The sequence below is a fragment of the Musca domestica genome, unplaced genomic scaffold (genome assembly GCF_030504385.1).
Source record: "Musca domestica strain aabys unplaced genomic scaffold, Musca_domestica.polishedcontigs.V.1.1 10, whole genome shotgun sequence".
In the NCBI taxonomy this organism is placed as follows: domain Eukaryota; kingdom Metazoa; phylum Arthropoda; class Insecta; order Diptera; family Muscidae; genus Musca; species Musca domestica.
In genome coordinates, this window is record NW_026712115.1 from 10,460,258 (window position 1) to 10,486,981 (window position 26,724).

Sequence of the window (26,724 nt, forward strand, 5' to 3'; positions counted from 1 at the left end):
CGACACTTTGGTATTTTTTAGTGCCAAACTTGCTTTCCAAAATACTCCAGACACAATAGTCCAATGAATTGGTATCCGGAGATATTGGTGGCGCTGGAAATGAAGCCAGAAACCTCATTTTGTAACAATTCTTGAGTGGCGCGTGCTGATTCCTGTTGGAATGTCCAAGGTCTGCGGCCAAAATGTTTGTGTGTGCAAGGCTTTAATACACCCTCCAGAATATTTTTGCGATAATATTCGACATTTATTCTGATGATGCCATGGCGATTAATACGAGCGGAGAGCGACCATTGGTTGTTATGGCGGCCTACACCATCACCATGGCCGGCGCTTGAGTTCTGGTGGTCAACCGAAGGTGCGCATTTTCAGATGACCTCTTTGGCAAGTAAACACGATTATTTTGTTTGTTTACAAACTGCTGGACAACGAATGTTGTCTGGTTTCGATCAAGTCGGTTCTTTACTTTTCGAAAAATTTCTGCTGATGTTGCTGTTTTCTTCCGTCCACTTCCTTGGCGTCGGGCTACGCTACAAGTATCACGGTGACAAGCCATGGTACGAGACATAAAAGATTTATTCACATTTAAATGCTGACTATAGCCACTTGCGGCCAAATATAAAGAAATCACACTATCACGCTTGAATACCATCACGATTACCTTTTTTTTGAAAAATTCTCACCAAAATGCTTTTGTACGCTTGTAAACAATATAATTAGCTATCACTGGAATAATTTTAACAGCTGTCGGACGAGTGACTTAGAAATGACAGCTGTCTGGAATGAAGGCAGTTAGATTTGGATATATCGCCTATATACGTATTTCGTGCGATTTTGTGTATTTGATGCACCAAATATGCTATGCATATCAAAGTGTGAAATGTGTGACAGAATTTGGCCCAAAATTAAATTTTGTCAGTTTATGTTGATGCAGGTTGGATTCGGATATTGTTCTATAAAGAAACCTAGACCCACAACGATATGTATTTCTACCTAGAATCCCTCCAGTAGCTACAAAATTTTTGTTTTACTTGAAAATATTGCAGTTTCCTATATGATTGGCATTTGTTATGAAATAACCAAATCCCAAGGACAAAACTCTTTGTGCAGGCGGACTAAATTTCACATGTTCCTGCTTTTGTCATGGTCAGCTGTACGTGAAGTGTTCATGTGAGTCCAACCGTCCCTGTGTCCAAGTTTTTTATAAGCAAAATACAATGCAGCCTGTATGTTGCTCGATTGTGGTGAAATGCTGCTCAGATAATTTGTTTGGCCCAAGGACAGAAACAGAGAAACAGAGAATATACGACCTTATTCTGCCTAGAAGTGGAAATCTTTTTTTAAGTACCTCTTATTCGTAATATGCACTCCACATAAATGATATTTGGTACCAGATATACTTTTATAACTCTATCCGATTTCACTTTATGTGTAATATTTGCCCAAATGAGATGCATTTTTTATAGACTACCAAATTTTTCATAGAATCAAGTTTGTTTAATTCAAAACCCGAAAATCGCTTAAGTTTTGGCTATAGCTCCATACTTAGGTGTCACTCAAATATGTAAACACTTTATTACAAGGATTTTCGGTACAATATACAAGAGATATAAGATCCTAAAATATCTGAATTTGTCATAGGTAACTCTATTAAATATTCATAGTGGTGTTGAGTATCAAAATTGCGGCATCGCCAGACTTTGGTCTTTTCTTAATGATTTATTGTTGCAAAAACCAAAAATACAAGCGAAATAAAATACTTAAATATAAAAACGTGTGAAACATATATATGGGAGCTATAGCTATATTTAAAACGATTTGGCATACACTTGGCAGACTTTAATATGGTCGAAACTTGATAGTACAATCCAATATTCAAAGTTACAATTACAGCATGGTTTGTGCATCATATTAATCCAATTAGAGAAAAATATATATTGACCAAATTTGTACCGATTTGAGGGACCTAAAGGGCAAATCGCATAAGAAGTATTACGCATTTGGTGAATAATAATAGTAAAATCAGGTTAACAATTATGTGGTAACTCAATCCCAATCTGAACCGATTGGCACGAATTTGTGTTAAATAAATGGCCTGTGGACAGTTTTTCTTCAAAAGAGAGACCTGTACTTTGTTTGTAAAAATACATGGACAAATGGACGAGGCTGAATGGAAATGGCTGACATACATCTCGTTTCCTTTTGCATGTTGCAAACAAATGAACAAAGACATAATACCCTGCATCACAGTATGACGTAGCGTATAAACATTGTAAAAATGTAATTTGATATATTCAAAATTATTTTCTTGAGTGACCACTTGTTCAGGAAGTAACAAAATTCTATAAAATATGTTTTGAGGCCGTATTATACATAGAAATATTTTTGATCTTGAAAGGAAATTTGCCATTAAAATATTATACGAATACGATTATACGAATACGATTATACGAATACGATGTAATACGATGTAATTCTTCCAAAGAGCAATAAAATGTTTTTTTTTTTTTTTTTGTTTTTGCAAAATCAACGTTTTTGAGTTAAGTTAGTTATTGAGTAAACGTAGAATTTGTATTAAGCTACATTAAGCAGAAGTAGTTCTAGGCACAAACTGTAATTCATATAGGAGCCATGTTGTGGATTTAGAGTGCCACAGATTATATTTAGACAAGTAAGCATTTTGACCAGGGACATTTGCCCAATATTTACGCACGTGTCCTTTGGATTCTATTTGTGAGCTTTATAATGGCTGCTGAGGAACATTTTTATTTGTTGGTCCATTTCAACTCTTAAATATATTGCGGACATCTTTGAAAAGAATAGGCTTAGCCCTTCTGAACCTAACCCTATCCTTGTGAAAATTTTCGTGAGAATCGGACAATAACTGCAATCTGTATATAATAACCCCAACCTGTGTTTAAATCTGAAAAAATATTTAAAAATATTCACTTCAATACTATAAGTATTTTATCGCATGCGATAAAAAATATGAAAAATGTCACAAAATACTACAAAATCTATATTAACATCATTATTGTAATTTTTTGTGCGTTTTTTTTTTACATTTGATTCTTTTATGCCAAGAGGGCATTCTGAATTGACAAAATTTGTCAAAATCGGTCCAGCCATCTTTGAGATATAAGCATTCAAGCTTCCTTTGTAAATACACATTGTATATATTTCGCTATATATATCCGATATATTTATTATCGGCATCTACGTAACGGTCAGAATCGACCTGTTCGTCTATTGTTGATTTCGTCGGGATTATAAAATATTCGCGGTTTAATGGAAAATTCTACTTTTATTTTTATATGTTATGGTCTATTTCACCGATGACCATCAAAATTGGAAGGATTCTGCCCAGCCCTAATTTCTAGCCGCATGCTAACTTCCGCGTCGATTGGATTCTATTCTGGCTCTAGTCCAACCTACATTCTAAATTTCGTGAAGATCGGGCCATAATTGCGACCTGCAGAGCGATTACAAATTAACATGGACAGACGGACGGACGGACATACATAGCTAGATCGACTCAGCTCGGCGAGATAGGAAGATCCATATATACTTTCCTATGAAGGTGTAACATAATTTTTGGGCCAATCAAACTTATAATACCCCCAACACATAGTGTTGTTGTGTATAATTATATAGGCTTTACATGTCATTTTAGTTGTAAACATGATCATCTCTTAAATATTTTATTCGAATCTTTGTATGTATATAGTTTAAAAACAATACATATATTGTATATTTATGTAAAATCGAATTAATAAAAAAATATGTTAAGTTGTATGTTAAAAATATCCTACATTATAACAAATACAAAAATGTGTTTTGTCTATCTTAAAGAATTTGTAATCAGTATTTTAAAGGTACACGTGACTTCAATTATTTAGCTTGGAGGTAGTGGTGAGTTCTCTTCGTCAATTTTTTCCCACTTTTAACAGCAAAACTGTTCTCGACCAACAATTAGTAATTGAAACGCCGCCTTTGGTTGGTGTAGTGAATGGCCAACATAATGGACATGAGTAGAACAACAGCCTGCAAGCAAACGGAAAAGTGCAATAGGTTAAAAAAATTGAAACGAAAAGTATATTTAATTGTACTCACATTCAGACCCAGTAATACCCATTCCGAAATTTGAGATGTCAACGCTTCATTGGAGAAGGCTTCTTCGATTTTCGACAAACAACCATTGATGTGGATGTTCAATGGGTTGATACAGTTACTGTCCTTGCAACAACTTGATGGTGTGATACGACCGGCAAGCAAATAGTCGTCGGGTCCATTTTTGCCACAGCATTCATACTGCAAAGCAAATGAGAGGAAAGTCAATTAATCAGACCAAATGACGTCACCTCAAATACATACCACAAGTTGTTTTTGGTCCATGGCACCGGGATGGATCAATTCCTGTTCCCACAGCTGATTAACCTCTTGAATGGCATAGTTCTTGAAGACATCTCTTGTATTCAAACAGATGAACACAACTGTTAGGACCAGAATGATAAGCAGCATTACGGCATACTAAATAATGATAAAAAAATGAAATTAGAAAATATATATTTTTCGATATTATTTTGAAATATAAATTTACCGTCCACAAACTGCGAGCCGATTCCCGAATCGATCCAAAGCATCCAAAGAGAGAGGTCAACAAAATTACACACCCCAGTGCAATAATGCCGATGCCATAATTTTGTGGCATCGCATCCCAACCGAATCCTGCTAACAACAGCAATAATACGCCAAAGATCTGAAATTATAATAAGGGATTAATTTAATAAATGTTTCTCAATAACTCGATTTCTCAACAATTGCTTGAAAACAAGTATAAATGTAGACTTAATATTACTGACCGACACCATAATTAAAGGGATTGACTTGTAGACCAGTTAGAATATTCATTAAACCTTGCTGCCATATTGCTACATATTTTAATACGGCAGAACTGTGTGTAATAAAAATAATGGTTTTAGATTCAATGTCTCTTCGGACGTAATCTGTTTCAGCACAATTTTAATCTTTTTAATATCTCCTCCGAAAGGAACAGACAGGCGGACGTCTGTGCGCACGATAACTCTCATAACATCCTTATATTATTACCAAATTTAGATTGAGTTCGGATATGGACGATAATGGTCCACTTCTTCTAGTACTCCGACAAGGTTCGAAATTTTGTAAAGAAAATTATTTACCTTATCCCAAGTTAAAAAGTATCTGTCGGTTCTGCCTTTTGTATATCATCAGTATATAGACGCCCATTTAAATATATTTTGACCTGACCCTATCCTTCCTTTCGGAGGAGATATTAAAAAGAGTAGACCAATAAATATCATATTCAAATCAAATCTCACATTAAGAGAAAAAAATTGTTTATACTAGAGAAATTTAAACCTATTGTGGGAGAGATACCAGATTTTGTGTTGATAGAAACTTTGGGATGTCCCAAGCTTGGAAATAATAATCATTTATTTTGCATTTTATGAACCTCATCGCAATTAAAAATTTTGACCCTGACTAATCGTTTCAGCACCAGAAGTCTGCTGTTTGCAACAAAGTCAAACACCATAACTTATACATGTTTTTTAAATCTTATTGAATGAAAGCAAAAAATGTCGGAAATAGCATCAAATTTTAGAATAAGTTTAGATTTATTCAAATTGTTCACCTTTGGCACGAATTATGGCCTTCAAACGGCCAATGAAACCGTCACACGCTGCCCGGATGTTGCTCTGCGGTATTTTGGCTCATTCCCCGCGAAACGCTTGCTTGAGATGATCGACACTTTGGTATTTTTTAGTGCCAACCTTGCTTTCCAAAATACTCCAGACAAAATAGTCCAACGGATTGGTATCTGTAGATTTTGGTGGGCATCGTGAGCTGGAAATGAAGCGAGGAACCTCATTTTCTAACCATTCTTGGGTGGCGAGTCCTGAGTGCGATGGTGCTGAGTCCTGTTGGAATGTCCAAGGTCTGCGGCCAAAATGTTTGCGTGCCCAAGACTTTTATACACCCCCCATTTTCGGCCACTACGACGCGGGTGTCGATCAAGTCGCTTCTTTAATTTTCGAACCATTTCTGCTGACTAATTTTAACAGCCTTCGGTCGAGGGGCTTAGAAATTACAGCAGTATGAGGTTGATTGAAGGTTTTTCATCTCATCCTGTATATGCGTTTTGGTTTCGTTCAAATTTGGGTTTAAATTATGACTTAAAAAACGAAATCGTTGCAGTTATATCGGGGCTATACCAAAAAGTGGACGTAATACCAAATGTCCCGCAGTCCTCCTAAAACACATCTGAGTAAAATTTGTTCAGCCTACTTCAATTCGTTCGTAAGCTAGAGTGATTTCCACTGACGGACGGACATCGCTAAATCGACATAGCAGTTTATGCATATCAAGAAGATATATAATTTGGAAAAATGGAAGGACAAACTTAATATACCCTCCATACCCAGGCCAATATCCTCAAAATAAGCCCATTCAAATATTTAAACCTGTATTAGAGCATAAGGGATCATGGACTACATTGGGTACACATTGTAAGACTAAGGTTTAGAGTTGGCATGGACAATTTGAACCCCTGCTTCTCCTACTTCCCCACAAAAGATAAAAATGTTGAATAATAACAAAATGTAGTTTTTTTAAGGCAATAATTGTTAACCACTTATTGACACTGTAACATAAAAGATAGCCGAAAAGGTTAAAAAGCAGCTAAGCCAACCGAACTATTAGTAAGTACCCTCACACCATATGGGGAGAAATTGAAAAATTTCCAAAATTTCCGAAAAATACCGCTTAAATAAAAACCGTTATACGAGAGCTATAGGAGGACGTGGACCGGCATAATGATTTTTTTCATAGTCTGAAGTACCCATGACAAATGTAATGTAGCAAAAACCATCAAAATACCGAATATCTGGAGTTACCGTTATATGGGGGCTATACGTAAACGTGGACCGACATGGCTGACTTAACCTGCACACATATGGGCAAAATTTTAGCCTGTTATCTTAATTCGTTCGAAAGATGGGGTGATATCAACAGACATAACAATTGCCCTGAAGAGCAAAAATGGTGAACACTTAAATTCAATAAAAATTCACCTTCAGAGTCGAAACCATCAAGACCACTCACTTACTTAAAATGGCAACAATAATTAGAAAAAATCATAGCAGGAGTAATTACTATAATATATGTAATATCTTATGGGGAAAATATTCAAAACCAATAACTATTTCAACACTGTTATCACTCTGACCTCTTATCTCCCTAACAATAACCTACTTAAACACATATGTTCATTATTATGACAACAAAACCGGAAAATTTAATAGGACAGGGAAAATCACATCCCATCATGACTGATGATATGTTCTTGCTTTTGTAACTTTTTGCACGAACTGCGTTCAGTATTTCATTTATGGTTTAATATTTCATTATAGAAAATAAGGATGTTGTTGCTTAATTTTGTGTTGCTCTACAGTTTCCTAAATCTGTGCTTCATTTATGATAAACAATTTAATTTGTCCAGTCAAATGCTAAGCATTTTTTGTCTAAGTTGAAAAAAAGAAACATACAAATTAAATTAACAACAACATTAATTTCATTTTAACGACAACAAATGTTAGTCATGTTTGTTCAGCAACAACAATATTAGTCTTTTTCAGTCCACAATGATGCAATTTCGAACCGATTCCTAAAATTATCTAATGAGATGTGCATTTGGTCATTTGCAATTAAATCATTACTGAAAAAATGGCATTGAAAACTAGTGGCATATTTTCATTGTTGTCAGCGGTCATAAGCATGGGAACATCAAACATCAAAGGAAGAGAACTGCTGCAAATATTTAGCATAAAACACAGACACCTCCTACAACCAACACAATTTCAAATGGTTGTCATTAAAAAGAAAAAACTCAACTGTTTGTTAGTCTGCGCTAACTATTATTTTTTATTTACAATTTCTGGTATTTATATTGAAAATTATAAAGAATCTTATATAATTTCTTTAGAATTTATTTAAGTTAAGAGTTTTTTTAATTGTAATTAAACGGATGATTCATGAAATGTTGGAAATTAATATTACTCATACTGCTGTTTCATTGCTGTCACCGGTACTATATGCTATATTCGTAAATCATATTTGCAATTTTTTCAAGTAATATAAATATTTATTAATTCACTGAAATCGATTTAAAGTTAAAACCATTTTACATAATTCTAAGGTAAATGGGAACATTTCATACTGAGTCACTCCTATACTTTTTAGTTGAAGAATATTCCCTTTTGCATAGAAAAACAATTCACATTTTTATTACAAAATAAAATTGTGCAAGACATTGTCCAATTGTTTTTAAGGGAAACTCTATAGAGAACAAGTAAAGGCGGCTTTAATTTCGGCTGAGTTGAATTTTGTATACTCTTCCCCCGTGATACGTGTAAAATTGTTATATTGATATATGGCCAAGTTCCTTTAATTTGGGGCTAAATCTATACGAAACATTTTCAAAATACAGAAAATCAAAAGGTTGGAAAAATCAAAATGGGGGGAGGGGAGTAAAACTACCCCACAAGAATCCAGAATATAAAAAAAAATTGGACCAAAACCTTCGAAAATCGGGAGTGTTGTATGGGATCTATAACCAAATGTGGGCAATTTTTAACAACAAATATCTTAGGGGTGCTACAAATATTTGTGCCATATTTATATCTATTATATTGAAAATTGTAACCTAGATCTATATTTTAACGGGACAGGCTTAGAATTTTATGATCAGGAATATATGTACTCAATTGGTCTACGGCAAATATTTCGAAGTGTTACATGGAATGACAAAGTTACAAAAAATGTCAGGAATATTAACCATATCTGAGGGAGTCTGGGCTACAATCACATTGATGTTTACCATACAAAATGTATTTTTGTAAACAAAGTACAGCTGGCATTTATTGTCTGATTGAGGTGATTTCAACAAATCAATAGATTGGCCCTATTGAAATTGGCGATAATCGGTCATCCGATTTCATCAGTATTGTGCACCAAATGCGTAATACCAGTACGAATCAAATGAATTTCAGCACACATGGCCAAGTTAAGTCCAGTAATCTTATCCCAGAAGATATTTAGTGGGTTCTATCTCATATATATTTTTATCTGATTTAAACTTTATTGTGCACTATATGTGTATTATTCGGCCGAATGTAATGGATTTTTGCACATCCGAAGGAATTTATCACGGAAGAAAGTATTTAAAATTTGGTGAAAATCGGTTCCGAAATAGCTATAGCTCCCACATATATGTTTAATCTGATTTGATGTTTAAGTCCCTCACATTCGTAATATGCACTCCCCAACAATTCTATTTGGTTCCAGATATCAGATACTGCTCAGATATACATCCTCCAAATTTTATAGATATCGGTTCGGAAAGATATTTTAAAAAATCATGATATTTTATTTCATCGTAAAGTAGATAGAATGAGGTTATTTATAGAACAAGATATTGTGCTCATGGCTGACGCGGCTATGCTGGTAGACACGCGATCTTTTAATGAAACTTTCAATGTCCGTATTGCCTAAATGCTGCCGCATTTGTTCATGAAGCGTCCAATTTGCTCTTATATGGCTTGAGTCGTCGCCGGCATATTCGCGTGATACTTCGAATGGCGCCAAATTTAAAAATTACGTTCTAATTGGAACACCCTTTAATTAAACAAATTATTTTTTCATAAATGTTTTTCTATATTTTAAGGTGTTTTTTTCTTTTTGTTGTAAAAAATTGGATTGAAGCATTTCAAACATTCTTAAATATAAAATTTTGCATGAAATCTGAATAACTTTGTTATGTCATAACTTATCATTCATTAAAAACGAAACGAATTGACACGCGTCAGACAGTTTTGGCGATTCATTTTCCACAAACTATAGAATGAACTTCAGTGGGACAACTATGTTTACATGCAAAATGTAAGGATGAGCAAGGATTTATTGAGCTTTCAATGTCATTTCACTGTTGAAATATGCTATGCTTCGGTCGCATATGGCAAAAAAGAAAACGTAAAATCGAATGAAGATATATATGAGAGCTATATCTAAATCTAGACCGATTATTACAAATGTCAAGAAGTTCGTCCTTTGGCTAAGCTGTGTAATAATCTTAATAGGCCAATTATTGCGACCTGTATTTTACTTAAAATAAAAATACAGGGTGAGATGAAAAAAGAAACTGCAACCAACTTCAGACTGCTGTCACTTCTAAGCCACTCGCCTGACAGCTGTTGAAATTATTCCAGTGACAGCTTATTATATTGGTTACAAGCGTACAAAAGTATTTTGGTGAGAATTTTCCAGGAAAAAAGGTAATCGTGAGGGAATTCAAACGTGATAGTGTGATTTCTTTATATTTGGCTGGAAAACCATAAGTGGCTAGTTAGAGCACTCCAGCATTTAAATGTGAATAAATCTTTTGTGTCTCGTACCATTGCTCGTTATCGTGATACTGGTAGCGTAGCCCGACGTCTAGGAAGTGGACGGAAGAAGCAACTTCAGCAGAAATGGTTCGAAAAGTAAAGAAGCGATTTAATCGAAACTCCCGTCGCAGTGGCCGAAAAATGGCTCCTGAGCTGAACATATCGCAATATTCCATTCGGCAAATATTAAAAAATGAGCTCGGGGTAAGGCCATTGAAATTTCAAATGGTGCAAGAACTTATACCGCAGTAGAAAGAAAATAGACTCAAAAGAGCTAAAGAGTTGCTTCGCTTGGCCGAAAGTGCTGAAATGCCGAATTTAGCTTCTCCGATGAGAAAACATTCGTTATCCAGCAGTTTGTAAACAAACCAACTGATCGTGTTTACTTGCCAAAGAGGTCAGCTGAAAATGTGCAACTTCGGTTGGCCACCAGAACTCAAGTGCCGGCCATGGTGATGGTGTGGGCCGCCATAACGGCCGATGGTAGCTCTCCGCTCGTATTAATCGACCGTGGCATCAGAATAAACGGTGAAAATTATCGCGAAAATATTCTTGAGGGAGTATTAAAGCCTTGGGCACCCAAACATTTTGGCCGCAGACCTTGGATACCAAAATCTCCGGATACCAATCCGTTGGACTATTGTGTCTGGAGTATTTTGGAAAGCAAGGTTGGCACTAAAAAATTCCAAAGTGTCGATCACCTCAAGCAAACGCTTCGCCGCGAATGGACCAAAGTACCACAGAGCAACATTCGGGCAGTGTGTAAAGGTTTCATTGACCGTTTGAAGGCCATCATGCCAAAGGTGAACAATTCGAACAAACCTAAACTTTTTTCTTTCATTCAATAAAATTAAAAAAATGTAAAAATTATGGCATTTGGTTTTGTTACAGTTTTTTTATCTCACCCTGTATATGAGAGCTATTTCTAAATCTGGACCGATCATCACAAATTTCAAGAAGTTCGTCATTTGGCAAAACTGTGTAATAATCTTAATCGGCCAATTATTGCGAGCTGTATTTTGTTACAAAAATACATATCAGGTAGACCAAGTGTAATTGTATTGAGATCACCTTTTCGACTTCATTCATGAGTATATATAAATATGTCATTGTAGAGCAAAATATAAACTTAATTTTACAGAGATTCCGATATACTACCGAATATTCCAAATACAGCTATGTGATTTACATAATTTGTTAGCATTGTGATTTTTTCATGAGAATATTAGAGCAAATCTTATTACTACACTATAACGTTTCTTAATGATACAGCAGCGATGATTTTGCTCCCCCTCTTCGCCACGTTATACAGCGTACGGCCGTGCTAAATATTGAGCTCAGTATTCAGTATTATCCAAACGAATGCATAGATATTTCAAGATCGCACGACATTAACGTTTGATTGAAATATTAATTGGATTTTGATAAAGCAACAGCAAACAATCGTCACCGCTATTACAGCTACTATTTGGCATTGCTGGCAGACGCATTAAATGCCTTTCCATCCAACGCTCAATGTGATTGGCATGCTTGCGAAAAACAAATGAAAATAAACAAATGCTAAAAAAGGGGGCCGATCTCATTATGGAGTGAAATTAATCAAATGCCATTTATGTATTTTGAATCGCTTAATAATCACAAAAAAAACTTAAACGAGGTTCGATGCCAAAGTGGTGTAGTAAACAAATGTCTACGAGTTTGTTTTCTCTCCACAGATATTCACTAGACTCTAGCTACATAAATATTAAGTTCAGCACCCACGTCTGCATTGTTTCTATTTCATTATGGTTATGGCCAGTTTTCCATTATTTTCAACAACAACGAAAACTATGCCATAAAATATGAACTCAATGGCGAACACACAAGCAAACACAGCAGGCACAGTTACGAGGAAAACACTTTAATTTCATTTTTCGAAAATTATGTTTTCCTACGCACCCATAAACTAAAAATATGCCCAGAAACACGAAGTGAATCCAAAGAGCACCCAAAAACAAAAAGAAAATGCGGCAATTAAGACATATTTTGATTTGAAAATTGAGCATTTCAAGTGCCTTACAAGAAGAGTACTCATTAAAAAGAGTGGTGGTTTGGTTCGTTTCGTTTTGGTGGGAAAACATGGCTATATGTATGTTGGGTTTGAGGTTTGTCGGCACATGTGTATGTGTCATTGGCGTCATCGTATTTTGTTGAATAGAATTCCAAACAGTTTTTGGGCAACATTTTGTATACGAAATAACATGTTTAAGGAAATACAATATTCGATTAGAAACTATTTCAAAATTGCTGTTATAAAAAGACTAGCAAAAGTTTGCCAGACATAAAACGTTGAATTTTAATAATGAATTAATCATAGCGTCTTATTGAGTTATAAAATACAGGCCCTGGGATACAAGGCATAATCTCATCTATAATATAAAATTTTAACTTTAACTTTTAATGTGAAGTCTAGTCGCCACAAAATTAAATTTAGAAATCTAAATAAATAATTATAATTAAACTATTAAACTGGTGATTCACATTTTTTTACACAACTTTTAATTGTAAATTTTGAGATCCCAGAAGAAAGCTACGAAAAGCCATGGGTCAAAGTTGTCCAATACAAATTATAGCAGCTTGGAATTTGATTAGTAAAGTTTTTATTCTTATTCACATCCCCTAAAATGTATCGGTGATCTCCATATACTGGATGTTCGCACTAATTTCGGTAAGACACTAGGTTCAATTTTTATATTTTTATTGTTTTTATTTTATATACACTGGTGGCCAAAACTAAAGCAACTGAAATTACAAGGAGAATGAATGCTCTGTAACTTTTTCAAAAATTAAGAAAATTAGAAAGTTTTTCTTGTTTTAAATTAGGTACTTTATTCACTTTTTAAAAACCTAAAACATAAAACCAAAATTCATTTTTATATAAAAAATAATGTTTGGTAAAGTCAATTATCCCGATTTTGGCTTGGACAAAACAAACTCAACTCTGTTGTACATTCATATAACCGCTGCAATTTCAGTTGTTTTTACTGTGATATTTATCGCTTTTTGCTTCCTTCGACAATTTCGCTTGTCATAAATTCTTTTTGAGAAGTTTTTTACAACAGTATGTGTTTTTCTTTTCGTTTTTTTTTTTAAGTACTGCCCAAAAAATTTTTAAAAATGGCTAGAAGCAAATATAGTACCTGAATAAAACCGCAAATTATCAGTGACTATCAAAACAACATATCACAGAAAATGTTTTCCGAGAAATATTTCATAAATATTTATGTAATTTCATAATTATTTCTGTATACTAAGTCAGTTTTTTGAAACTGGATCAGTAGCAACAGTCCATAACGGATGAAGGCCGTGAAGAACTTCAGCCCGTACTGATCCACAAATTGTTTGAGAAATAAAAAACAACTATTTAAGAGTTCAACTGGATTGGTGAGAGAGCAATCATTGAATATAAGCTCGAGATCAGTGCGTATACGAGTAGTGGCAGCTGGTCTGCATGCCCGTAAGACATCAAAAAACCATTTATATCTGAAAAAATCAAAATGGCTTTCGGAAACGATAATATTAAGTGGAATCAAGCTCAATGGAAAAAAACATTATTTCTGGGATGAGTCTACGTTTAATATTAAAGGCTCAGATGTGAAAAATTTTACGGTGAGAAGACCAAAAAATGAAGGACTCAAGCCGCAGTGTTGCAAATGTACAGTGAAGCATGAGGAAGGGTCAAAAATGGCGTGGCGCTGTTTTTCTTTCTATGGACTTGGGCCTATCCATAAAATAAAGGAAGTTGTGGATCGGTTTGTTTACAAAGATGTGTTGGACATCACGTTGTTCCCTTACGCTGAGTAAAATATTCGGCTGATTTGGGTGTTTCAGCATGACAACGATCCCAAACTTGTATCAAAAGTTGTCAAATATTGGTTGCGGGAGTCAAAAATTCATGTTTTGTTATGGCCGGCACAATCACCTGACCTAAACTCCTTAGAAAACCTTTGGAGTATCGTAGATAGGAAGATCAAAGAGATTCGGAAATTTCTAAAGAATTCGGGGTGCCTGGGAAAGCACACGCAAGGATACAATTGAGCGTGTTATAGATTCAATGCCTCGCAGGTGTGCAGCTGCTATCAAAAATAATGGTTATGCTGTCGACTACTAGCCAAAATTTAATTATTTTAAAATAAAAAATTAAAAGTTGTTTTAGTTTTGACCAAGCAAAAATTGGGTCATTTTAGTTTTACACATATTATTTTTCGTTCAAAATTATTTTTGTATTTTTATTTTCTTGAAAGTGAATGAAAATATATATATATATATATATATATATATATATATATATATATATATATATATATATATATATATATATATATATATATATATATATATATATATATATATATATATATATATATATATAGTTTGTAGCACCTCGAAATATACATTTTAAACCCCGCAAAGAATATATATTCTTGATCAGCATACAATTCTATGTCGATTTAGCGATGTCTGTCCTTCTGTCCGTCTGTGGAAATCACTCTATGTCTGCAGGACTTTTGGTATTGAAAAAGGACCACGTAGGACCATGTTTTGGTATAGCCCCCATATAACGGTACCTTCCGATATTCGGTATTTTGATGATTTTTGCGACATTATTCACCAGCATTTTTTCAAATTTGGTATTTGAAGTTCGTAATGGATACTACAGCCTAAGACAGAAAATTGTATATGCGCATCCATATTTTGGTATAGCCCCCATATAATAGTACTTCCTTATATTGATGATTTAAGCTACATTATTCACCGATTTTTTTCAAGTTTCGCATTTGAATATTGTAATTGCTTACGACAAAAGTTGCCTGTGCAAGTCCACGCCGTCGTTTAGACCCTAATATGAGGGCTACATTGGTATTTTTAAGATTTTAACAGAACTTTTAACGGAATTAATTTTTTTAAAAATTGCCAAATTCATTCCAAATGGTGGAGGGTATTCAAAGTTCAGCCCGGCCGAACCTACAGCTTTTGTACTTGTTTTATTTATAACACATCGAAATATACTTAGAAGAACCCGTAAAATATGTAAATTCTAAATGAGCAACAACTTCAATGTCCGGCTAATGAAATTCAAACGGAGATCGTTATTTTGATTAAGAAATTAACTCCTAAGTTATTTTGCAATCGAAATGGTATAAATCCTACCCAAATTAGGTATAGCCCTTATATAATGATTCTTCCTGATTTCTACACACAATATAGCTTCTGAGTACTTTACCCCCTGGAAGTGTATTGTCTACATAGGTCTACGATATTGTACATCCCCCATATAACGGTACCTCCCTATAATTGGTATTTTGATGATTTTAACTACATTTTCAATGGAATAGTCTAACACTACATACTAGAAGTTCTTTCTAAGCACATGAGCATCTGAAAAATGTGTATATACGTCCACGATATCGTATAGCCCACATACGCCCACGAAAATTTTGTAGTCCGGTCCGCGCACAAAACAATATTTAGGTATTTCGTCGCTGAATCTAAAATTTGACATTTGAAATGATCAAAGTAGGTCCAGGTTAGTATTTTAGGGTTTAAGAAACAGGGTCGAGACCTAGTATTTCAAAAATTGCACAATAAAATAAGAGGTCTAGTTTTAGAAAGAGCAATATGAATAAATGAAAGTTTGTAGCTAATTTTTTGACAAAAAAAATCCTAATGCCAAATGTAACAAATGCTTAAAAAAGGAGCCAGAAAAAAACCGACCCACTTTTTGATAGTTAGCTTAAAAAATAGTATTAATAATAATAATAATAATAATAATAATAATATTAATAATAATAATAATAATAATAATAATAATAATAATAATAATAATAATAATAATAATTATAATAATAATAATAATAATAATAATAATAATAATAATAATAATAATAATAATAATTATAATAATAATAATAATAATAATAATAATACTAATAATAATAACAAGTAAGCAAAGGCTACAGTCGAGCGGGGCCGACCGTTAAATACCCTACAACACTATAATAAACGATACAGTTTATATAGGCGAGATACTCGAAAGAATTCCACAAGATATTGTGACAAATTATAAAAGAAAACCATCAGGTTCCGTTCTCTAATTTTCGAATAAGAAGCAACTTAAACTAATTTGCTCATTTCCAATTTATTGGTAGATGTTGCACTTAAATGGTCTTCCTAGATCTGGAACCAATGTTTCCCAAAGACCTATAATCTCTCAGAAGTGGCAAAAGATTAACATTTATTATTGGTTTTTGACTGAAACGCATCTATATGAGATACAGACATTTGACTATATCCTTCAACGAAATCAGCGTTAACGAAATAGTCAGAAGTGCGTCTTTCCTGTATTTGTGAATTCTCCAAAAAGTCACTGGAATGGACATTTCGTACATTGAATATTTTTGGATGACCATCCAAAACTGCTTGGCTCTTGCAATGTCCGGTAACCCCCATTCAAATGTGCGTGAGGGTCGGGCGATAATTACGACCTGCTGACAATTTTGCAGTTTTTTGGTCCATTTCAACCCCTAAATATATGGCGATCATCTCCAAAAAGAGTAGGCTTCTATTCTGACCCTCATCTGATCCCATGCAAAATTTCGTTAGGATCGGGCCATAAATGCGATCTGTATATGATATCCTGATATCCTAACTACTTAGTTTTGTTAGCTGTAGAAATATTACCAAATGTTTAATTCAAAATGAAAATATGCCAAAAAAATGACAAAATTGAAAAAATATGAGAAAATTTTACAAAATCAATATTTTCATCTTTAAAGAGATATTTTTATGCGATTTTTTTAGACGTTTTTACTTTCCTGTCAAGAGGCCATTCTGAATTAATGAGAACTGTGGAAATCAGTTCAGCCGTTCTCGACATATAAGAGATTTTTCAAGCATATCTTCTTTGATAAACGTATATATCGCACATATTTTGCTATATATCCGTTTTGTTGGATGTTAATATCAATGTAAAGATCAGAAGTAACCTTGTCATGGCTTTGTGATTTCGCCGGGATTTAAAATATTCGCGGTTTAATGAAAATTTTTGAATTTTTTCAACACAAAATATATGGTCTATTTTACCCGCTAAATATTATCCGATGACCACCCAAATTGGTAGGCTTCTTCCCCGCCCTAAACTCTAGCTACATGCGAAATTCCGATTGGTCTATAATTGCGACCAGTAGAGCAACTGCAAAATCAGGAAATTTTTCAGTATTTGGTCCATTTCAACCCCTAAACATTTAGCGATCATCTCCAAAAGAAATAGGGTTCTATTCTGACCCCAGACCCACCTCCATTCTAAATTTCGTGAAGATCGGGCCATAATTGCGACCTGTAGAGTGATTACAAATTAACATGGACAGACGGACAGACGGACGGACGGACATACATAGCTAGATCGACTCAGCTCGGCGAGCTAGGAAGATCCATATATACTTTCCTATGTGGGAAACCAATATTTCGAGGTGTTACATAATTTTTGGCCCAATCAAACTTATAATACCCCCAACACATAGTGTTGTAGGGTATAACAATAATAATAATAATAATAATAATAATAATAATAATAATAATAATAATAATAATAGTAATAATAATAATAATAATAATAACATTTAAAAAAGAAGAATTTAAGAAATTATTCGAATTAGTGGAAATATTGTTTAAATGTTCTAAAGGGACGCCTTGTATCGTAAAAATCGCAATATTAGCAGCATTACTAAGTATTTTAAAAAATCCATGTCCCCATTTAGCCCACTCCTTTCTAGACCTACTTGCGGAAATAAAATTTGCATGTGTGTTATAATTTTGTAATCGTTACTTATATGTGCTAAACGTTCTTTCGTGCTAAAACTATTTCCTCTAATTGAATAATAACATGTAATAATTTCTATGAAATAATTCATTTCTCACTTTTGCTACAACTTACACGAGACTAGCGCAACCACTCCTTTTTTGCGTTTATATATTATTATTGTTTTTATTATTATTATTTTTTTTTTTTTGGTCTTCATCATCCCTAGTAGAGTTTGTACTTTTCTTTCTGCGGCTAGGATTATTGTTCACATTCATATTCAATTACATTAGAGCAAAAAAAAAAAAAAAAAAACGCATAGCATCGCTGATTTATTGACAGTTGGCAAACAGTCTAATTTAATGAAACACCCTGACCTGGGTAATAAAGTGACAGATATTGTCTATGACATCAATTAGAATTCCACAAGAGGGCAGACAGGCACAGTGTTTGGAATTCGAATAAAAATTATTTTAATAAATTTTAATCGAATTAATTTTTAATAGATATGTTAGATATTTTTTATGCAATCTTTTATTAAAATTACATTATATGCACACAATCACAATTAATTTTTAATTAAATTGTTTTATCAAAATCATAACTTGCCATGTAATAGCATCCAATTTAAACTAATTATTAGGTAAGACCTATTATAGGTTGAAGTAGTTGTAATTAACATAGTATTGTTTGAGAGATTTATTTTTACACGTTTTAAATTAATTATACTTTTACGAGTTCTTATTACTTTGACTCTAGAGAGCCATAAAATTGAATAATATCATTCAAATGCTATTGCAGTATGTCTGACTACTTTTATGAAAATAAGTAGACAGAAAAGCCTGAATTTCTTTAAAAAAAAAAGAAAAATAAATAAATAAATAAATAAATAATAATAATAATAATAATAATAATAATAATAATAATAATAATAATAATAATAATAATAATAATAATAATAATTATAATAACAATAATAATAATAATAAATAAATAAATGAATATAAATTAAACATTACGTTTCAGGATGCTCTTCAAAAAAGCTTGTCTGAAGCGTTATTAAATTTTTGCTCTTTATAATATTTTTGGACAGACAATCACTTAGGCTTGGGTGGTAAGGAGACTACAAAGTCTACCATGATGACTTCTCCTAACAAATATCATTGCTAAAGAGTGCATTTTATAACTTTGTTAAGACTTAAATATAAAAACTAACCTAATTAGACAGACGTAGCACAGTTTATATGTCATTTATATCAATTTCTGATGAAGTATATATGGGAGCTATAACTATATCTAAACCGATTTGTACAAAGTTTGGCAAAGGTATTTCTAAGCTCTAGAGACAGCTTTGAGAATATATGTATGGCTATATCTGAAAATTTTATTAACCTTCTCCTACCCTGAATTGGATAGTATGTACCAAAATCTATTTAATTTTTAAATAAAGGTGAAATCGATGAGAGCTATAACCGAATATAAACCAGTTTACGCCAATTTCATTTCAGTTTTTATCCATGGGCCAAACAATAAATCCTGTTTACTAATATACATGGACAGACGAACTTGCATAAATCAACTTACAAGAGGAACTAAAACACACAGATGTAATACCCCGTACCACGGTATAGCATAGGTGTGTGGTATCTTGGATTCTGGTTTGACCAAATCAAAAAAAAAAAATACGAGAATGTTGGAGTAGATGTAATTAATTTGACGAAGCCCATAAATTGGATTTCCATTCAAAATGTTGCCATTTTGTGGAAAAGGAGTGCAAAATTGTGATACAAGTATTACAGTGAATGACGTTTAAACTATGTCGGCTATTCACTTCTTTCTCACTTTTTTTTCGAAAATCTTGAACATTTGTGGGAAAGGTACTAGAAGAAGTGAACCGCTGTAATTCAATTTAACCCCAAATCTCTTATTGATATTTGCGGAGTTGTCGATTATGCACCTGATCTAAGTGTGATATAAATATTATTATTTGAAAAGTTTCAAAAAAATTGGATACTACTAACTAATATTTGTACCCTTAGGCTACCTTCATGACAACATTGAATGTATACCATTTGATACCGCCAAAATGAGTCTTTTCGAATAACGGGCCCTTGTTCTCTTTAGACGAAATCCATTTCAGGACATTTGGAGTCGATCTAATCTTATGCACACTTTAAATTCTGAGTGGACAGTAAATTCCTCCAAACTTGGCATATTGTAATTTAATTTTCAAACTTAAATCGAGTTCACAAAGTTGATCAACTCCTTCTCCTCCTCCTTCATCCATTAAGGTTTAAATCTTATAAAATATGAAAGAAATTCGCCTATATTAATATTTCACCAGCTTTAGATCTGACATGAAGATAGGATGGAACGGATCACTCTTTCTCGTACCTCCTCCAAAACGGTTCAATTAATACAAAAAAAAAATGAAAAATTATAACAAAGTCAAAATCTCCCTTTTTAATTCGCATTTTGGGTAAACTGTCAAAGAAAGATTTTTTCGCTATAGAATTTCATTGTGAGTCTCTAAACATAATATGTACCAAGAAAAAATAATTAATTTGTTTTATAAAAAAAATATTTTCGACAAATGAAGAACTTCGCTGCTAATTTTCTAACTTCACTGTCTAATAACGTTTCTGAAAATTGTGAAAATTCCAAGATAATTTGGAAGCACTAGGTTTGTAGATCAAAACCATGAAAAAATGTCAGATTCTTAACCAAAAATATTTTTAGTCCTTGACAATATATATATATATATATATATATATATATATATATATATTGTTATTTCTGTCCTCCGCAGCCGTAATATGCACTCTGTAACAACAATATTTGGAGAAATGCATCAAATACAGCTCAGAAATATCTTTGCCAAGTTTTATCGAGATCGGTTCAGATTTGAATATACCTACCATATATAACTTCGTCCTATTTACCTTTTATTGTGCACCAAACGTCTAATATTTGCCCAAATGGGCACTTACGACCGAATTGAGTCTAGAAGCAAGTATGTCAAATTTGGTGAGGATCGGTCCAGATATAGCTATAGCTCCCATATATACTGTTCATCCGATTTTTTATATTTGTTACCCACAGCCGTAATATGCACTCCGTAACAACGATATTCAGGGAAATATATCAAATACAGATCAGAAATATCTTTGCCAAATTTTATCGAGATCGGTTCAGATTTGAATATAGCTCCCATATATGTATTTTGCCGATTTCAAATTAATTGTGCACCAAATGGGCAATACAAGTCCGAATTTAAAAGATACAAATGCTTCTGCATATTTAGTCCTTTAAATTATAATCATAGCGTGTATGATTGATTTCTCCCATAAAAACTTTTAATTGTAATGTGGAGCTCTACTAAATTTGCAAAGTGGTGTAGGGTATCATAAAGTCGGCCCGCCCGACTTTAGGACTGTCTTTACTGGTTTCCAATCGATTTGGCTGAAATTTTTGTATTTCGCAGAATAGAGAAGAGTAAATGAATAGGTGAAATCAGCGTATCATATAGAACTACTTTCAATAAATGACTCCCTGATGAACTCCAAATTTCTTGGATCGATTTGGTGACTACTTAAATCTTGATGTGTGTAATTTCTAATTATTATTTTTTTTAGATTTGTTGATTGCAAATAATATAGGATTTGGCCAGTTAGATCGAAGATAATATTACTAGATTTGTCAACTTGGATTTTTACTTTGAAATTTCATATGTAGCTATAATAGATGGAAATGGTAGAGATGGGAATTTTTGTGTTTTTGTTCACAAAAATTGTGGTCCATTTCACCCTCTAACCATCCAAATTGGTAGGCTGCTGCCCAGCCCTAAACTTTATTCCCATGAACAACATTCCGTTCCAACAATTTAAACAGACGAACCAGCGGTTACACATATCTAGATCGACTCAGCTAGGCGAGATAAGAAGATCCATATGTAACATCCTATGTCCAGGACCAATATTTCGAGGTGTTACAAACTGTTTGGCCCAAACTAATAATACGTCCAACACATAGTGTTGTGGGGTATAAAATGTCAACACTAACCGAAATCTTGTTTTCATTCAACGTCTAATTTTGTAATTTTAAACACTGTTGGTTATGTTCTAACACATGTTCGAGTTAGGAACGGGGTGTGGAAGTCGGAGGTCATAGGCAGGCAATCAATCTCCACATTTGTTGCTGCTAGCAGATGAACACAGATACAATCGTGCGATTATTATAACGTAATAGAACAAACTCGGTGACTTAACACGCACAACACGCTCTTCAAATATGTATGCTAAAGCGACTTGAGCTAGCCTGAGATGATATCATTCTCCAAGGTGATACACAAGACATGTTTAAACCAGTAGCCAAACACGCTGGGTAGTGTTGTTGGGAACATTTGATATCAAACTGTGGGCAGAGACGACGTCAACACCAACTACATCATCACCGTCATCATGACGGCGGTCATCATTATCTTCATCGTCATCACCGGTAACATCATTTGTCATTATTGTCATTGTCATTAGCATAGAAACCCTAGAAGGGAAATGGAAATTCCACGGCAAAGGTATTTGTAAAAAACCACAAAAACTGACGAGAGAAAGTTCAAACTGGTTTGCAAATTCCAAATCAAAGTTGAGGATTGTAAAGTAGATCGTTTCAAGGTAGTTACTAGTAGGTCTATTCCCCAACCACAGATGGAAAGCAACAACAACGACAATCGAAAATAGAAACTTACGGCCCATAGCGTGTTGAATATTAGCAGGACACATTTGATGGTTCTGGTTGCACAACCCATGATTCTTTGGTTCGGAGTTTCGTGTGTTTGGTTTGAGGGTATTCAAAATTTAAATTTTTGAGTAATTATTCGACGGAATAATTAAACAAATTAGCTGTGTTCTCCGGTGTTCGAAACGCACAACACGAACTTTTATGTCGAAACTTCTTTTGTAATGCCGCGATGTTTCAAACACTCAATGAAATCACGAACGAAAGGCGCGAAAGAACGCAACGTAACGCTGTGTGACGGCAAAAACGAGAAAATAGACAACTGTCAAGGGCCACGGCCGCGAATGAACTAAACAACAAAACACAAACGTTGTTAATATTTGCATTTGCTCTGCGAAAACACACAGCCGGAGATGGAAGAGCAAAGCGAAAAAAAAAACAGAAACAAAATAAACAGAATGTAAACAGAAAACAATAGTACACAAACAACAACAACAGCACACTGGCAATTGAAAGCTTTGAACGCTCAGTAGAACCGACATACCTACCTACAAACATACATAAGTGTTCACTCGGTTAGATGGATGGATGGGTAGGGGATATGTGACCGGGCGATGTTCTCAGCCACATTAACATACTCGCAAAGATGACAGACGACGAACGGACGAACGCTTCCAGTTCAAACGGTCGGTGCCCAATTTTGTTTAACTCTCTCGCCCAAAACTGAAATCTGTAAACACCGCAAGTGAGTGAGCGAACGAGCGAGCGAGTTCACAGCAACAGCTGCCAGTTCTGATGCCACTGGTGGTTGGTGTTGTTGTTGGTGGGTTGTTAACGAATTAGAAATCCATGGCAGAGCGCAAAGCTACAATCTGTAGAATACTTGAACGCCAGCCAACAAATGGATCTCGTCGATGTTGTTCTTGTTGGGGGGAGTTATTAGAGCGTTTACAAAACAAACACAGCAAACATACCAACACATTGTCTCCCCCAATTTGAATTTGAATTGAAAATCAATTTCGGAACTTGTTGCTGGCTCCGAATATATAAAGAATAGAAAATGTGTTCCGATCGTTAAACCAACCACAAAAATGATAATCTCTGAAAAGAAAACAACATTTGCGGAAACGAAACAACATGGAAAAACAATAAAAACAAATTGTTTCTCGTTTGGTTCTTTTGGTTGTAATATTTGATGTCAGCGTGTCGATTTTGGAACTTGTTTGGCTACAACATCTACTGGATCTATGGATAAACAGATTTGTGGCCTCAATCTCGACAAATATATTTACATTTTTATCTTTGTCTAGGTCTTAAATTTAAAACATTTTTTTATGATTTCAATATCATCTTCTCCATGAGCCGTCCGGTCCAGTTTGCGATTTTACCGAACATCGACCGAATTCACGTTGATTCTCTTCGCCAAGATAGACGTCATCATTTGTTTGTTCAAATAAATGCCTCGTTGGTACAACGTGTTACCAAATGTGGCAAAAATCTTACCCCCTCTTGAAAAGAAGCGCGTTTTACTCCCTCCACCATAAAATGGGTGTTATGTGGCTTTCTCATTCCTTCGCAACACCTTGAAATATTTTTCGATACATATATGTATATTCATGTCTAGCATAAAATTCTTAATCTATTTAACGATGTACGTCATTTTGGTAAAATCTATATAGAGGTCGCAATATAAAACATAAATTAAATCAATAAAAAGCAAGAAAGTACGACCAGACCGAACTCTTAATACCCTCTACCATTTGGAAGAAACTTGCAAAATGTGAAAACATTTCGTTGCCTACAAAACTATCAAAACATCGAATAACGGGTAAAAAATTAGAGGGTAAGCGAGTATTGCCAATTATTTAGCAGAGAAGGATTATGGCGAAGCCAAAATACCGATTTTGAGATAATTCCGTTGAAAAATCTATATAAGACAAAGGTGTTTTTATACCCTCCACCATACATAGTCATTCCGTCATTCCGTTTGTAACTCATCGAAATAATATTTTTTTTTGCAGTAGTATATTCTTGATCAGCGTGAAATTGAAAGGAGTTTTTTATGAGCAATTTACTGAGAATTGTGAGCACCTGAAAGAGAATTGTCTATATAGGTCCACGATATCGTATACTTCCATATAACAGCACCTCCCGATATTCGGTATTTTGATAATTTTAGCCACACTTTTCAACGGAACTGTCTGAAAATTCACACAAGGAGTTCCTTGTGAGTACTCTACCCCCTAGATGAAAACTATCTATATAGGTCTACGATAGCGTATAGCCACCATATAAAGGTACCCCCCGATATTCGGTATTTTGATAATTTTAAGCACATTTTTCAATGGAATAGTCTGAACGGAAGAAAAAAGTAAATATATCCTCCATTCGATGAGGGTATAAAAACGGATGCAGGTCCCTTGAACCAAATCCGTTTCAGGACATTTGGAGTCAATCTAGGGGTGTTTGTCCGTCCGTTTGTCTGGCTGGTGCGCACGATAACTCTTGAAGGGATTATACGTTATGATCCAAACTCGTTACATCGTAATATTATTGTCAAACTTAGATCGAGTTCGGAGATGGGAAACATCAGTTCACTCCTTCTGCTAACTCCCCCTCAAAAGGTCAAAATTTTCACAGAAAATAATTCAGCGTATAGAACAAGAAAAACATCATCAAATTTTGAGCAAAATTTTCAAATTCCCATTTTTTTGCATTAGTTTTACATCAGGTGCGAAAATGGACAATATTGGTCAACTCTATTAAATACCTCCAACATAAATGGCAAAATTTGAAATAACAAGTTTAATAGTATCATTCGGTCTTGTCGACACATGTATACCCCAAGCCTTGCGTTATAATAATTCAAACTATTGACTCTTTATGGGGAAAGTTCCGAAGAAGAGTTCATTATTGTACATTTCGTATCTGACCTAAGTATGATATAAATTTTACACCGAGCCAGATTAAGGCTATATCACATTTTATGAGATATGTGATAATTTTTGGAAAATATTGAAAAGCCCGCCTTACAATGGACCGAATTATTTCACCTCAAATCGAACATTTGTTTCCAATTTTATGCGAATAAATGAAAATCAAAATGTTCAACTTTTGTGGGGAAGGTACATTAGATCCCAGGTTGAAAGGGATATTTAGATATACGAATCTTGAACAGAGTCACTGACATATTTCGGAAGTTGTTTAATATACAGTGTGAGATCAAAAAAACTGCAACCAAGTCAAAAGGCATATTTTTTACATTTTTTTTAATGTTATTGAATGAAAGCAAAAAATGTTGGAAACACCCTCAAATTTTGAAATAAATTTAGATTTGCTCAAATTGGTCACCTTTGGCACGAATTATTACCTTCAAACGGCCAATGAAACCGTCACACGCTGCCCGAATATAGCTCTGCGGTATTATGGCCATTCCCGGCGAAGCGCTTGCTTGTGCATTCCAGACACAATAGCCCAACGGATTGGTATCCGGAGATTTTGGTGTCCATTGTGCACTGGAAATGAAGCGAGGAATCTCATTTTGTAACCATTCTTGGGTGGCGCGTGCTGAGTGCGATGGTGCTGATTCCTGTTGGAATATCTGAGGTCTGCGGCCAAAATTTTTGCGTGCCCAAAGCTTTAATACACCCTCCAGAATATTTTCGCGATAATATT

General features: G+C 34.2%; 1 protein-coding gene across 1 annotated transcript; it reads right to left on the reverse strand.

Moving 5' to 3' along the window:
• Window positions 1-3,664: 3,664 nt before the first annotated feature.
• On the reverse strand, window positions 3,665-23,411 carry LOC101899963 (protein late bloomer). The gene is made up of 5 exons (XM_005179636.4): window positions 23,060-23,411; window positions 4,598-4,756; window positions 4,372-4,527; window positions 4,111-4,308; window positions 3,665-4,041 (listed from the first exon to the last, which is right to left on the reverse strand). Exons 1-5 carry the CDS (start codon window positions 23,117-23,119, stop codon window positions 3,970-3,972), a joined length of 645 nt encoding a protein of 214 aa, XP_005179693.1. The 5' UTR covers window positions 23,120-23,411; the 3' UTR covers window positions 3,665-3,969.
• Window positions 23,412-26,724: the final 3,313 nt, after the last annotated feature.